The sequence below is a fragment of the Sinocyclocheilus anshuiensis genome, unplaced genomic scaffold (assembly GCF_001515605.1).
Source record: "Sinocyclocheilus anshuiensis isolate Anshui unplaced genomic scaffold, SAMN03320099.WGS_v1.1 scaffold1644, whole genome shotgun sequence".
NCBI lineage: Eukaryota > Metazoa > Chordata > Actinopteri > Cypriniformes > Cyprinidae > Sinocyclocheilus > Sinocyclocheilus anshuiensis.
In genome coordinates, this window is record NW_015557451.1 from 56,909 (window position 1) to 71,695 (window position 14,787).

General features: G+C 38.8%; 2 protein-coding genes across 2 annotated transcripts in view; one reads left to right on the top strand and one right to left on the bottom strand.

Annotated features, from left to right (window-relative positions):
- The window catches only part of LOC107679225 (zinc finger protein 638-like), a 30,233-nt gene extending 18,830 nt beyond the window's left edge, over positions 1-11,403 (top strand). The window contains exons 2-18 of the mRNA XM_016474738.1: positions 2,257-3,691; positions 4,466-4,527; positions 4,610-4,648; positions 4,765-5,135; positions 5,233-5,453; positions 5,635-5,778; positions 6,933-7,031; positions 7,115-7,170; positions 7,315-7,505; positions 7,589-7,623; positions 7,741-7,875; positions 8,138-8,145; positions 8,192-10,092; positions 10,188-10,520; positions 10,603-10,725; positions 10,906-11,027; positions 11,175-11,403. Of these exons, the coding sequence (XP_016330224.1) occupies positions 2,257-3,691; positions 4,466-4,527; positions 4,610-4,648; positions 4,765-5,135; positions 5,233-5,453; positions 5,635-5,778; positions 6,933-7,031; positions 7,115-7,170; positions 7,315-7,505; positions 7,589-7,623; positions 7,741-7,875; positions 8,138-8,145; positions 8,192-10,092; positions 10,188-10,520; positions 10,603-10,725; positions 10,906-11,027; positions 11,175-11,258 (5,359 nt within the window). The 3' untranslated portion in view covers positions 11,259-11,403. The remainder of the gene's footprint in view (positions 1-2,256; positions 3,692-4,465; positions 4,528-4,609; positions 4,649-4,764; positions 5,136-5,232; positions 5,454-5,634; positions 5,779-6,932; positions 7,032-7,114; positions 7,171-7,314; positions 7,506-7,588; positions 7,624-7,740; positions 7,876-8,137; positions 8,146-8,191; positions 10,093-10,187; positions 10,521-10,602; positions 10,726-10,905; positions 11,028-11,174) is intronic.
- A 1,998-nt stretch (positions 11,404-13,401) lies between these two features.
- Positions 13,402-14,787, bottom strand: part of LOC107679277 (tripartite motif-containing protein 72-like) — an 11,586-nt gene continuing 10,200 nt past the window's right edge. The window contains exons 7-9 of the mRNA XM_016474793.1: positions 14,374-14,477; positions 14,114-14,287; positions 13,402-13,990 (exon numbers count right to left, since the gene is read on the bottom strand). Of these exons, the coding sequence (XP_016330279.1) occupies positions 13,538-13,990; positions 14,114-14,287; positions 14,374-14,477 (731 nt within the window). The 3' untranslated portion in view covers positions 13,402-13,537. The remainder of the gene's footprint in view (positions 13,991-14,113; positions 14,288-14,373; positions 14,478-14,787) is intronic.

A 14,787-nucleotide genomic window follows, 5' to 3' on the forward strand; every position in this document is an offset into this window, starting at 1 on the left:
TATGCACAATCAGCTTGTAACACTCCAAAGAGAAAGGAAAACTTGAAATCGCATCATATGACCCCTTTAAAGGAATTCTAAAGTCAAAATCAAAATTGACCTAATTTGCTTAACCCTCTACATTGTGAGTAAATCACTGGCATATGCAACTAAATCTTCTCTCTGGGCGACTAAATGTCTAATATTAGCCAATGGCTAATAAATTCTCAGATTTTACTTGCCAGTGTGCTGTATTTGACGTACTGTAAACTCTAGTGTGAAGCGCACAACTCGCCGTTCTTTGTTTCACACACGCAGAGAGAGAGAGAGAATTGACGCACTACATGTAAACTATTTTCTTGTCAAAATAACAGCATTCCTTTGGAATTCTTCAGCTTTTAAGAAAAGGCTGATTGAAAAGATCTCATTGGCTGGCGCTCAGCTATTATCATCCCTGTTTTGATTTCAGCAAATCAGTTCGAGCAAACCCACAGAACTTGATTAATATTCATGAATCCAGCATCTTATTAATCCTTAGTGCATTTTATATTGTTCTTATTAGTAGAATTGGTATAATTATTATCTTTTCAGTATTTTTGTTAGATTTTCCCCAATTTTTTTTTTACAGAAACACTGAATGACCAAAAAAGCACCACCACCAGTCCGAAGTTCAGTTAATTCAGTTAATAGGCATGCATACATGGTTATCAAGTTTTAATTCTAATTACTAAAGTTCTATCATTAAAAAATATTGATTTAATACTAAATATTATAATACTAAGTATTATAATGCTTGACTGACTGATGTTAAGAGTGTACTTTCAGATATTTAAAAAAACTGCAATTTTACAAACATTTATTATATATTTTTATTTATTTATTTATTTATCAGTCTGGCGAGTAAACAAAAAAATTTACTAGCCAATGGCGATTCAATTGCCAAGGTGTTCATAGAGGGTTGTAACTTAATGCATAATATTGGTCTTGATGTGCAGTTTTTTTTAGTGCACGTTATTCATGAGGGGAAAAAAAGGTTTTATAATATTTCAACAAAATTTAGTAGATCCATCTCTCAAATGCAAACATGGGTGAAACATTCGCAATAAGATCAATAACATGCATTTAGAAATAAATAAGAAATTGCATTTAATGCCAATTAACTAAGGTTATGGCAGTGATGGCAAATAAAGACAGATCTGAAAAGGAATTGTTCCCAAGTTGGATATAATTATATCTTTTATTTTTATTTTTTTTAAATAAAATTTGGAAATGTGTGACATTATAGAAGTAGAATGGGTGGTGATTGCTGTTTCCTTTTGACTTTTCTGACACTTTTACTGCTGGAAAAACCTGATGCAGAGAGAGATGAATTGTAGTGCTACAACACTCATGTCTTTGTTTTATTTCATCTGGACTATATGCCTAAGTAGATTGTAGTGACCATTGAAAAAAGCAGCCCTGGTTGCAGGTTTGGTAAGTCTGCATAACAAAAACAGCCCAATTGGTACTCAAAACTAGCCCGATCTTGTTCCAGGGGAAATTGGCTGTCAAAGTCGTGTTCGGAGTCAAAACCACCTTCCAGGGGTTTCCACCTTCTTAAAAATAGCATTCCAGGGAAGCAGGGCGGACTGAAAAAAAAACAAAAAACCCACAGCAATAGAAGTGGCCCAGTCCCGCAGGAGAACTGCCGACTTGGCAACACTGCCTGGTTGCTTAGTTAGAAATTGTTGATTTATTTATTTCCTTAAGAAATGTTCAGTGCAGCAGCTCTGTAGCTCTTTTTTTTTTTTTTAAACAAGTAGATTCTTAGTCTCTTTATTTTTCCATTGATATGTTCACGAAGAGGAGCCACCTTAGTGATCTTTGACAGGGATGGACAATATTCAGTCCAGACTCTAATTATATCAAACCAACAATTTGGTACAGTTGCCTAATATCTATAAATTAACAGTCTGGCCTATCATGTTGTCCTGTGTTGAGGCATGTTTGTCCCTCCCTGTTTACATTCAGGCGACAAAAAACCTTACTAAAACACATGCATGAAAGTTGTGTGAAGATACACCTAAACTGTGATATTATTTTCCTTGGTCTGTCTTGTCCTTTTTGCTTGCTGTTTTTTCTTCTTCAGTGAAGACATGGAAACCTGTTTAAATCCCTAGAAGCTGGAGATTTGAGTGTGTTTCAGAAGGGGAAAATGGTCACATCCGTTTTGCCATTTCTGTGTGAAGACGACAAGCCAATAACCCTTTCTGTTTTTTTCCCCCTTAATTTTTCCAGCTTTTCATTGTTCTTGGAAAGTTGTGTGCCCCCTGTTGCATTGAGGCATTTTGGGAGTCTGCCGCTTTTAGGCCCTGTCTCCCTCCAGCCGGCACAGATAAAGACTCAGTTGGCACTGCACCAGCTGAATGCAATTGCTGGCACAAGCGTCAATCCGCCTGCAATTGCTTCACCTGCTTTGACCTTGCTCAACTTGCTTAAGGTCACCATGTCACATCCATTATATAATCCCCGTGGAAGGCCGTTCCACAGTGGTCAGAGACCCGTTATGCCTGGCCAATATGGTCTTGGGTCACAGCCTCGAATGGAGCTGGGGGCAGCCCGTCTTGGCCCAGGTTCCATATCCAGTTCTCGCGGAGGATTGATGGTCAACCAGCCCTTCTCACTGGGACAACGCCAGTCGCAGATTTCCCCAGATCTCGAAGCCGCCATAGATCGGAACCTTCGGGGAGCCCGTGAGGAAGTTCGCCTTCTCACTCAAATGCTCCAGCAACCCAAAAAAGCAGATCCCCGTATGAGAGAGGATGCAAGGGATGAAGCGATTTCCTCCGGGAGCGGCTTTTCAGGGACTTCGCGATCTGATGAGGTGGACTGGTCCATATACCAATCCCCAGGCAAGCTCTTTACATCTTCAGGTTTGGATCGTCCTTCCAGTTCTTCACAGCTATTCCAGTCAACAGGATTTGGTGGAGGATCAAGTGGTTTGGACAGCCAGCGACCACCAGGACAGCGGCCTTCACGCTACACCTCCGAAAGTGCCAGCAGTATCCTTGCAAGTTTTGGACTTTCCAATGAGGACCTAGAACTTCTAAGCCACTATCCAGATGATAAGCTGACCCCTGACAACCTACCGTTTATTTTACGAGACATCCGAATGCGTAAAGCGAAGAGGGACGTTGATGCGAGATCTGAATACAGCAAAGTTATTGACTATGGACATTCTAGTAAATTTGGCTATCCTGAGGAGAGCCCGGATGGCTATGCAAGTGAACACCTGCCTAAAGAGTCACCAAAGTATGTGAGGAAGGTCTCTGGACCACCCTTCAGTGGCATGGACATCACAAAGCATCCTCAGCCGTGTCAACCAGCTCCAGGCCCTGTACAAGTTCCAAAGCTTCAGAAACCTCCACTAGTAGATCCGAGACCCACTAAGAAGATTCCAGCGAGACCATCTGCTTCCCAGCCTATTCTGCCACCTTCCAGTCGACCTCCTTCGCAGATTCCACCTCAACTTGGTGTTCTTCCTTTGATGACCATTAATACTATCACCGGAGGTCCGAATGCTAACTGGATCCCGTTCCTTTCACCTCCAATCAGCCTGCCCGCCACGAAGAGGCTTCCAACTCCGACCATGATGAACGATTACTCTGCAGCTACTCCAAGAATCTTTCCTCATACATGCTCTCTATGTAACATTGAATGTATCCAGATTAAGGTGAGTATCTTCTTACCCAGTAGTGCCTCATTTGAAAGCTTTTTTTTCTTTTAATGTAAAGGGTTTCACCTGCTGTTTTATTCATTTAAATGTGTTGGTGAACTTTGAGCTAAAACTGTACTAAATTTGACTATGAAATAAAATGTCAGAAACCTGTAATGAAATTTTAATGTTTGTTAACTTAAATTGCTCATTAATTGTGCAGTTGCCTCATTGTGGGTTAAAAAATATTTGCCAATAATTTTATGTAAATAGAGTAGATAATAACTGGCTGGAAATTTTTTTTTATCTTGACTACTTCAAGCCAATTCCAGTTTCAGAAGGATTTCTGAAGGTTTCAGAAACCTGTGGGAAGCCCGATGAAAAAACATTTTGTTGAAACCTAGTTTAAGACTTTGGACTGGCTGAAAAAAAAATGTACCTGATGTGAAGACAGACCTGATGACTTTACACAATGCTGAAGACAAAAGGCAGATGGAGATCTCCATCTTCGTAATACCTGAAGCAACGCTTTGGATTTTTTTCATGTCGGAAAAAGTTTTGTCGTCAAAAATCATGGACTTTTTATTCTAATGAGACGATAGTGGATTTAACAAGCTTTATCATGTGTCAAATTTGGAATTCTGGTATTCCTCTTTTCTTTTTTGAAAGTTTGTAGCTCTCTATTCAACATTTTGTGGATCTGTTTTTTAATCAGTTGCACAGTTTAAAACACTAAACAAGTATTTATTAAAGCAGAAACAATGATAATTAAAGCTTTTTGTTTTTCTACAGGACTGGCTTGAACATCAGAACACAAATCTTCACATTGAGAGTTGTAGACGTCTTAGGCAACTGTGAGTGTTTTTTTATGAGTGGCTTCTATTGCTCAAGAATTCCACTGGAAAATTTCTCATTTATATTGTTTCGTTATTATAGATATCCTGACTGGAATGTTGAGGCTGTCTCTGTTACAAGGTAAATCCCTACCATATCCAATCGTGGACATTTAGTTCTAGAAATAGAATTAATCTTATGTTAAGAATTTTAAGAAGGTTTTTAAATTCACTTAAAAATGTGTCAATCATCCACAGACCTGAGCCCAAATCAGACCACAGCAGCTCAAAGCGGCACACCCGATCGCACTCGTACTCCAGATCCCCTAGCCCGAAGCGGCACCATGACTCCTCAAGCCGTCGTAAACGATCGCGTTCACGCTCCCACTCCCCCTCCCGAAGCCCTAGAAGGTACCGGCGTTCCAGAAGTCACAGCCGATCCCCCCATAGGAAATCTCGAGTCAGTCCTTACAGACGGAGGTCCCGTAGTCCACCATCTCAACGGTCAAGGTCTCCAGTTTACAGTAGGCGCTCTCCTGTACGCCGTTCAAGCCCCCGTCGGAGCAGCCCCTCCCGTCAGCAGAGATCTAGCAGTAGTGAACGACTGGCCATGAAACTCATGTCTTCAAGTAAGATCTTTCATTGCAATGCTTTTGCAATGAAGTATACAGTTTGCTTTCAAATCACTTGGTGTACTAATACATGAAGTTCTTTTCTTGCCCACAGCTGAGCTTTCCTCTATCACAGACAGTAATACTTTGAAGGCTGTGGTGAAATCCTTGGCACCAGCCCTGCTTGCTGAGCTAGCAAAGAAGAAAAGTAGTTCCACTACTTCCTCGTCAAAGGGATGCAGCAGCAGTAGTTGGAAACGGTCTTCCCCTCCTAAGAGAGCTGAGTACTCCAAGTCAAGCAGAACCTCCACCTCAAAGTCCTCCAGCACTCCAAAGGTACATCCTCATATTGCAGTAAAGGCTGTTTGTTCCTCCATTACTTTGGCTTTGAGGTCATTGTATTGTTGTATTTCTATCAGGGTCATTAGAAAACATTTTTGAAAAAAGTAGAGATGAATGTAGGTCATTGTGTATGAAACCTAATTGCTATCTCTCTTTGTTTCTGCATGATGTGAAGCTAAGAGCCAAGGATGCCCCTGGCACATCTTGTTTGTTGAGGCTCATGCGAATTCCTTTTGGGACTACAAGCAAAGAACTGACTGATGCCATTGAACCTTTTGGCAAGATTTATACTGCCATCCTCCTCAAGGCGATTAATGAGGTAAAAATAATGTTTACCATTTGTGGTTTTATTTTGCTTTGATTTTTGAATGTACAGCACAGTGCAGGTAGTTAATTAGTTTCTTATCTACCTCTGTGTAAAATGTGTGGCCTTCACTGCTTTGTAATTCACATTTCACATTCACATGTCAGACTTACTCATTTATATATATGTGACCCTGGACCACAAAACCAGTCTTAAGTCGCTGGGGTATATTTGTAGCAATAGCCAAAAATGCATTGTATGGGTCAAACTTATCGATTTTTCTTTTATGCCAAAAATCATTAGGATATTAAGTAAAGATCATGTTCCATGAAGATATTTTGTAAATTTCTTAGCGTAAATATATCAGAACTTAATTTTTGATTAGTAATATGCATTTCTAAGAACTTCATTTGGACAACTGTAAAGGCGATTTTCTCAATATTTAGATAATTTTTTTTGCACCCTCAGATTCCAGATTTTCAAATAGTTTATCTCAGCCAAATATTGTCCTATCCTAACAAACCATACATAAAAAAAAGCTTAGAAAGCTTATTTGTTCAGCTTTCATATGTATAAATCTCAGTTTCGAGAAATTGACCCTTATGACTGGTTTTGTGGTCCAGGCTCACACATATACATACATACATATACATACATGTGTGTATATATATATATATGCGCTCACATAAATGACCAGTTCATGTCAACAGAGTTAATTTGAATACTTTTTTTTTTGGACCATTTTTATTTTGCTTAGAAGAGAACATAAGTTGTATTTGCTGGGTTTGTACATTTTTGAAAAATGTACACTATTGTTCAAAAGTTTGGGGTCAGATTTTTTAAAAATGTTTTTGAAAGTCTCTTATGATCACCAAGGCTGCATTTAGTTGTTTAAGGATACAGTAAATCAGTAATATTGTGAAATATTATTGCAGTTTAAAATAACTTTTATATTTTAATATATTTTAAAAAGTGTAATTTATTCCTGTGATGGCAAAGCTAGAAAATTTTAGTGTAACAGTGTAAGTAAAAAAAGTATTAACTCCTTTCTAAGAAAAGTAAAACTTACTTGCCCCAAAACTTTTTAATGCTAGTGTAATGCAAATATGTGCATTTGAAATGTAGTTTGTGTAGCTGTTGCAAACATTTGTGGTTCTTACTCTCTTCAGGCCTCAGTGTGTATGGAGAGAGAGGAGGATGCCAAAGCTTTGCTCAACTGTAAGAACCTGACAATTCGTGGACAGGTTATTAATGTCTGCATGGAGAAGGTATGTTTGACTCTTTGTCAAGTCACCTTACAGATGAACCATACCAAGCCCTGACATTAAATCCAATTTGTGCATTTTTGTAGGATGCAAGAAATGATGATGGGAGAAAATCTGTTAAGACCGAAAAACCTGTTAAGAAGTAAGTTCTCACGCATGCAGTGGTTTTGCAGTGCATCTAGAAATAACTGTTGATTTTTATATTTCATATTTTTGAATTATACATCAAAGCATTGTTTACACATATTACAAAAGGTTCTGTAAATGCATTTGTGTTTAATTACAGAAAAGAGGTGACTACAACAAAACCAACCCAATCAGCAAAAGTAAAGAGTGCAAACCCAGTGAAGGCACCTCAGTCAGCTAAAGCTAAAGAGGCAACAGGTTCCAAGACATCTCAATTAACCAAGGGAAAATCCAGTGTCCCCAAAAAGACTGTACAGACAGCTAAAGCTAAACTCCCTGCTAAGGGTTCAGGTAAGTTAATACATCTTCATCTGTAATTGTTCCTGTGATCATGCAGGATAATCTCTATAACTTTTGCTTGTATAATTTGACAGAGACAGCAGTTGTTGCCAAGAAGTTAGTAAAGAAGGTATGTTATTTTGTGTTCTCCCTCCAAACTGTGTTTTTTATTTATTTATTTATTCCACATACAAAAACCATTCAGTTTGTTAAAACAGCTACATCTGTTCTCTTTCTTTGACTACAGGAAATACCCTGGAGAAAAAATATAGTTGAGATTACGAATCTTCCAGAGGAAGGGGTTACTGAGGATGATCTCACCAACCTTGCTAAACCATATGGCTTCGTTGCAACTCCTGTCATAGCATTCACTCAACAAAAGGTAATAATATTAGGAAATTACATTAAAAAATCCTTGATTTAAAAATGGGTTGGTGGCTTTCTATTAAATGTTTTTTATTACATTGTTATATTAATATGTATATCATTTTTTTTATATTTGATTGTATTATTTACTTTAACAGTAGGGATGTAACGATTAACCGCAAGCCGGTTGAAAATCGATTTAAATATGTGACGATTCAAATCGGTTGAGATGCTAAACAAATCACGATTCAATTAGGGTATATGAATGTATGTCTGAGGGGAACTTGTCTGGAAATGTAACTTTTCTCTCTCATGTTTAACTCTCCTCTTAGAGCAAACCCTCCTGGTACAACAGCAGCGACAATAAAAAAACGTAATACCGTCAAAGCCCAGAAGCCAGTGGCTGCAGCAACAGCTTCTGCTGCATCTACTGCAGATGTCACAAAGGACAAAGCTCCAAAAACAGCTGCTATTATTGTGGCTAAAGCAGAGGAAAGTATTGTTTCAAGCAAAAGTTTGAAAGAAAGTGTTGGTGAAGAAAAGGTGAATGCTGATACAGCTGCAACTAAAATTTCTGCAGTTCCCAAAGACCTTACTGTTGATGCGTCTGCTAATGCGGAAACAGCTACTCCTGAGAATAAAGCAAAGAAGGATAACCAAGTTGTTAATGAAACTGTCATGAAAACCCTTGAGGCTGAAACTCTGAAAAAAGAGCATGAAGCTGGATCCTCAGTTCCCACGACAGAATCTGAGAGTGAGAACAAGGAGCTTGAAGTTGAATCCTCTGTTCACGCTTCGGAATCTGCCGTTTCAGCTGAGTCTGGGAAAGCAGAGCTTAAATTTGAATCATCTGTCTCTGCTTCAGAATCTGCCGTTTCAGTTGAATCTCCAAACACAGAGCATGAATTGGGATCCTCTGTTCCCGCTACAGAATCTGGAAAAACAGAGCTTGAAGTTGCATCCGCTGTTTCCGCTTCAGAATCTGAAGTTTCAGTTGAGTCTGGGAAAACAAAGCCTGATATTGCATCCTCAGTTCCCTCAGGAGAATCTGCTGTTTCAGTGGAGTCTGCAAAAGCAGAGCATGAATTGGCTTCCTTAGAAAATTCCATTTTAACAGACACAACTGATCAGACAGGGATTTCGTTCAAGATAAATGATCAGAATGTGCTGCAGGCTGAAGATGTTCCCAAAGAATTGGTTCCTACATCTGTGGAAGAAAGCAAAATTGACAATGAAAAGTTAGATGACGACGATAATGTTGAGTCCAAGTCACAAATGGAGATTGTTGCTTCAACTGTTAGCAGTGAGGAAACTGCAGTAGAGGCCATGGAGACCCAGAGTCCAGAAGAACCTACCAAAGGCACTGATGTCAGAGAGAAAGTTTTGGAAACACATGAGCTCAAGATAGAAAATGAGGGCCAGGCCAATGACTTGAGACCAACTGAACCTTTAGAGATGGACATCAATCCTCAGTCTAATAATCAAACCGAACCTGCTGAAGAGCATGTCCCTGCAGCTGTTGCATCTGACTCCATTCCACCCTTTGATCCTGCTTCTGACCTACCCTCCACTTCTGATCAAACTGTCAGTAATTCTTCTGTCACAGTTACATGTGCCTCAAACAGTCCTCAAACGGTGCTTGAGCCCTTCCAGATTGACGACAATTCTCTGGACTTTCCTCCGGTTACGCAGGAGATTTTGAAGGCCCTTGAATTAGCTGTCCATCAGTGTCGCTTACAGTCTTCATTAAAACGTGCTGAAGAAGAAGCCAAACAGAAGGCAGAGATGGAGAAAAAAGCTGCAGAGAAGAAAACCACAAAAGGTCCATCAAGCTCAAAGAAGCCTGCTCAAGCGATCAAGAAGTCCACTCAAGCTGAGAGCAAAAAGATTCAGGCCGAGAAAGAGAAAAAGTCTCAGAAGACCTCTTCTTTGTCTTTCCAGACTCTTGTAACCCTGGATGAGGCCAAGGGTGACGATGAGGAGATTGAGGAAGTGGAGCATAGTGAAGACAAGCCAACCACCACAACACCAATCATACCAGAGGAGCCGGTGAAATCACCAAGCCAAGAAGAGGATGCCTGTGACTTTGAAGAACTCCGCAAGATGAACTTTGTAACTGTGGATGAAGTAGGGGAGGAGGAAGAGGAACAACCACCCAGTGAAGATGTCAAAGAGGAGAAACAAGTTAAAAAGAGAGCTACAAGGGCCAAAAAGAGAGCACGCCAGAACCCAGGTGAGTAAAAGAGAAAGCAGCTTCCTTCTCTTTAAACACTCAGATGAGATGTATTTGTAAGTGTAAGCACTATTGTCTCCTTTTGCTCTCTGTAGTGAGGAGATCCACAAGAGGTAAAAGAGGGGTGACAAAGAGTGCTGAAGAAGCAGAGGAGCCCGAGACAAATGCGGAGTGTGAACCAGAGGCAGCTGCTTCCATAAGTGAGAGTCCTCCTGCAGCTGTAGAATCCATGGTTCTTGATGTTAAGCCAGAACCGCAAAAGGCTGAAACCTTGAAAGTTCCAAATTCATCGGCTGCAGTGGTCACTGCAGAGGTCTCTTCAGGGTCAGAAGAGGACAAGACGAGAGCTAAAGATGATGGCAACTCTGCAAAGTCAGAAAGTGATACTGTTGACACACCAGTCTCTGGCAGAAAATCCACAATCAAAGGTGTTTAATCTCATTGATAGTTATTTAGCATTTGTTGGTACCAGTGTTCTTACCTGTTGCTTTTTTCCGTTTTCATTTGCAGAAGAGTCCAAGCAAAGGCGGGAGACGGAGCCGACACAGGAACCAGAAGCTAAGAAGGCCCACTCTCATTCCCCTGTGTTTGAAGACTTCACCTTGCCCCCGTTTAACCCAGACAATCCCATTGGTAAGAGTTCCACTAGAAATTATGCAAACATCAGTTAAGCCAACCTATTGACTTTATATTAAAAAAAATATATATATATTTTGTTTGATAATACTGTTAACAATGACTAAATCAAATGCATTATCTCCAAGCAAAGTTATCTTTAATGTTTTTTTTGTGTTTTTTTTATCTGTTTCATAGGGGTTGACTTTGTGGTGCCCAAGACGGGTTTCTTCTGCAGACTCTGCTCTTTATTCTATGGCAATGAGGAAACTGCTAAGAAAAGTCACTGTAGTAGCCTAAAGCATTACCAGAACATGGAGGTACAAGTTCTGATTTAATTCTGAATGTTAATTTCTTACCGGTTTAAAAAAAAACTGGTACCCTTTTAAATTAAAATACTGTTCTTATTCAAGACTGAACACATCTGTTTATATAGTTAACGTTTATCCTTTGTCTCTCTTCTCCAGAAATACTGCAAGAAACTCAAGTCTCAGAAGCAGGGTGGCTGCTCAACACAGACAATGCCCAGTCATGGTTCTGCTTCTGAATAGCCCCTATTAAGAGCTTTTTTCCTTTGTATTAATGTTAACAGATGGGTCCAGTTGTTTTGTTGTAAAGGTTTATTATTATTTTTATTTTTCTTGTTTAGAATGAAATGCATTGGCTCATGCTAAATAAAGATTACATATAATCAGACATGTCTTTTTATGTGCATCTTTAAGTTTTGAAATGTCTATAACAAATAGAATAACATCTAATGATGGCGACTAAAGGTTTTTGAGATCTGTTTCACTAGTGATAAACAAGGTTGTAATTACAAAGCAGAAGGAAACAAAAAGATCTGTAGGAAGTTACAGATGAGCTGAAATCTCATGCTATGCATGCACCATATTTAGAGATGCACTGTTTCACAAATTAAGACTACATCATTAGAGGTGTTAATCAATTTAGGAGAGGATTATTTTAAAATGTACATAGAAGTCATTTCGTACAGTACACATCTAAATTGTCAATGGTCCTAATTGTGCGGGCACCAGGTTTGAACATCAATTTGAATTTTCAGAAGCATAAAGGAGATTTTTTTTTCTGAAGCGAGTCCTTCAAAAGAGTGCACACATTATAGGCTGTAATTTTAGTAAGAGAGTTTTCGTATTTGGGTTAACATTTGCTTTCATGCGATTTCTTCTCTGCCCACAATCGTGGTAGGAATAAAAAGATTTATGTTCCTTGAAAGTTTACAAACCTTTAATGTGAGTAATTTGTTTAACTGATATAGCTTAGAGACCTTTTATGTGGCTCACAACAACCTTTTAATTAAAGGTTACTTGCACACTAGAGGGCATTGCGAGTCTTTATTAGTCTGTACTTCATAGTCCTATACAGTATGTCCAGACCGAGGGGGACGGCCGGACTTTACTTTGTATAATAGTCTAGCAAACGGTTATTAATTATTTGTATTAGCTGCCATGCCAAATCATGCAGCTGCTTGGTTTTCTGTTTAAGTGTTTTTGTTAACGTATATGCTTTAATAACAAATAATTGTAACATTTTACAACAAGGTTCCATTAGTTAATGTATTAAAGTGTTTGTTAGTTATTGTAAAGTGTTACCCAAATAATGTATTTTGAGTGTTCACTTGAAACTAATAACTATTGTTTACCTGTCTAACATTTGAGCAACTACCTTGTTAACAGGAAAATTCCAGAGAATAATAAAGGTATGTCTTCCTCTTTGAAATCCAATGGCACAGTTCTCAGATAGACAGTCAAGACCTTTGGTTTACATGTAACAGAAAATAAAACTGTGAAAATAAAACCTGTCTGTCATAATGTTGAATTTGGCATCATACCTGATCTGTGCTGACTTTTACTTTGCAGAAACTTTGAAGACTTTAAGGGATGAGCGTTCACTTGAAACTAAGCGTCTAACCACATCTGATCTGTTCATATTTGCATAAATATTTTGGGCTTCAAGGAAAACTCCATTTAACATTTGTTGAATAACTATTGTTTACCTGTCTAACATTTGAGCAACTACCTTGTTAACAGGAAAATTCCAGAGAATAATAAAGGAATGTCTTCCTCTTTGAAATCCAATGGCACAGTTCTCAGATAGACAGTCAAGACCTTTGGTTTACATGTAACAGAAAATAAAACTGTGAAAATAAAACCTGTCTGTCATAATGTTGAATTTGGCATCATACCTGATCTGTGCTGACTTTTACTTTGCAGAAACTTTGAAGACTTTAAGGGAAATTCCATTTCAAATTTGGCCTTTGTCACATGGCTACATTTGAAATAAGAAATGTCATCCTGTTTTTTGTTTGTTTATTCGGGAAACAACAGTTGCATAAATGTTAAAACTTTTTTTCCTACTTTTGTTTTTAGTACTGATTAAATATACCATGGCAACAATATTTCTCAGCGAACTGATTTTATTGTTGTATATTAGAGCAATTTATGCCTGGAAAAGCAGAAGAAATTTTAAGAGGCCATGTAACCCATTCTACAATATGAAAACATTCAAATTCACTCTCATTTATGCCTCTGCATAAGCAAACAAATAATTAAATGGTTACAAAATGCAGTAAGAGAATAAACAATCAATATAAGAACAATGGGAAAAAAAAGCCTTCACCTTATATATTTGATTTTTATATGTAATCGCACACAAAAGGAATAGACATTTTAATATAGCCTACTACATGTCATTTATGCATTTGGCAGACACTTTTATCCAAAGCAACTTACATTACATTCAAGGTACACATTTTTTTACATTTTATTTCAAATGTTTAAAACATCATTTTGTTTGGCTTCTTCAATGGTTTTCAATTCCTATTCCAGGAAGGAATGGAAGTCTGCCGTGGCGCAATCCCATCAGAACAGCCAATGAAGTAACTGCTTGTTTGCAAGCATACTTGAGTGACTTTCAGGCAAACAAAGCAGAATTCTACCCTGCAGCGATTACATATGACATTCTTACACCCTGTTGTGTCATGCTCCACAAGGTTGCCACAAGTGGGGCAAGCTCGCATTGAGGGACAGCTCACACTATTGACTTCAGGTAGTGTTATATAACGACATTTTGCCAACTTTTCAATGTCGGGATTGGTGCAGTCAGGGTTGTCACAGCGGTCAGATCGAGGGCCTGGGCCTTTCCACTCCTTCATACACTGCCAGCAGAATTGAAACGTGCGACCCTTCTCAGCCGTGCAGATCGTGCACATGACACAGAGGTTGGTAATGTCAGCTCTCTCAACAAATGTCTGACATCCAGGACACTGAATATAAAATTAAAGACATTCATGGAATTACAAATAAACTTCTAAAAAGCAACTTTTATGAATCTATTCAAGAATGCAATTATTTCTGGATATATGTTGGGATTTATGCCAGTAACTCACAGTTTTGTGTTCGCAGTACTCAGCTGCAGCAAGGACAGCCATCGTCTCTTCAAAATGGCTCTGCTCCTCTTGAGTCAGTACAGCCAACCTCCGCACTTCTGCATAGGGCCATTCTGCATTGCATCTTTGTAGTGTGCCTTCTTTAAGTGCAGGACACAGGAACTTGTGCTGACCCTGAGAATAAAATGCAGACATACTTTTAGATTACTGTATGTGCCTGTTAACAAGTATTGATTCTTTAGTCTGAATAAACGTATTACCTGGTCGAGCAGACTACGACACCATGCAGTCAGTGACTGTGGAGTCACTGCATGGCCACATGACATCTCAGCACGACGAGTCTCAGGGTCATCATCCCCAGCTGAAAGTATATTAGTCAATTGGTGTCTTAAGAGAAACTGGTAGCCAGGCAACAGAGTGGCGACGTCACGCACACGGTTGTCTAACCGTGCCGAGAATTACGGGCTGAGAACGGTTAATATAATTGAAACTTTTGCCTTATCCCTTTTCTTAAAAATTGTTTAAAGGCTGAAATGTCAAGTGCAGGTCTTAAAAGGTCTTTAAAGCTCTTAAATTTGAATGTGATTTTTTTTTTTAACGGGGTCATATGATGCTTTTTTAAAGATCATTATTTTGTGTATTTGGTGTAACAGAATATGTTGACATGCTTTAAT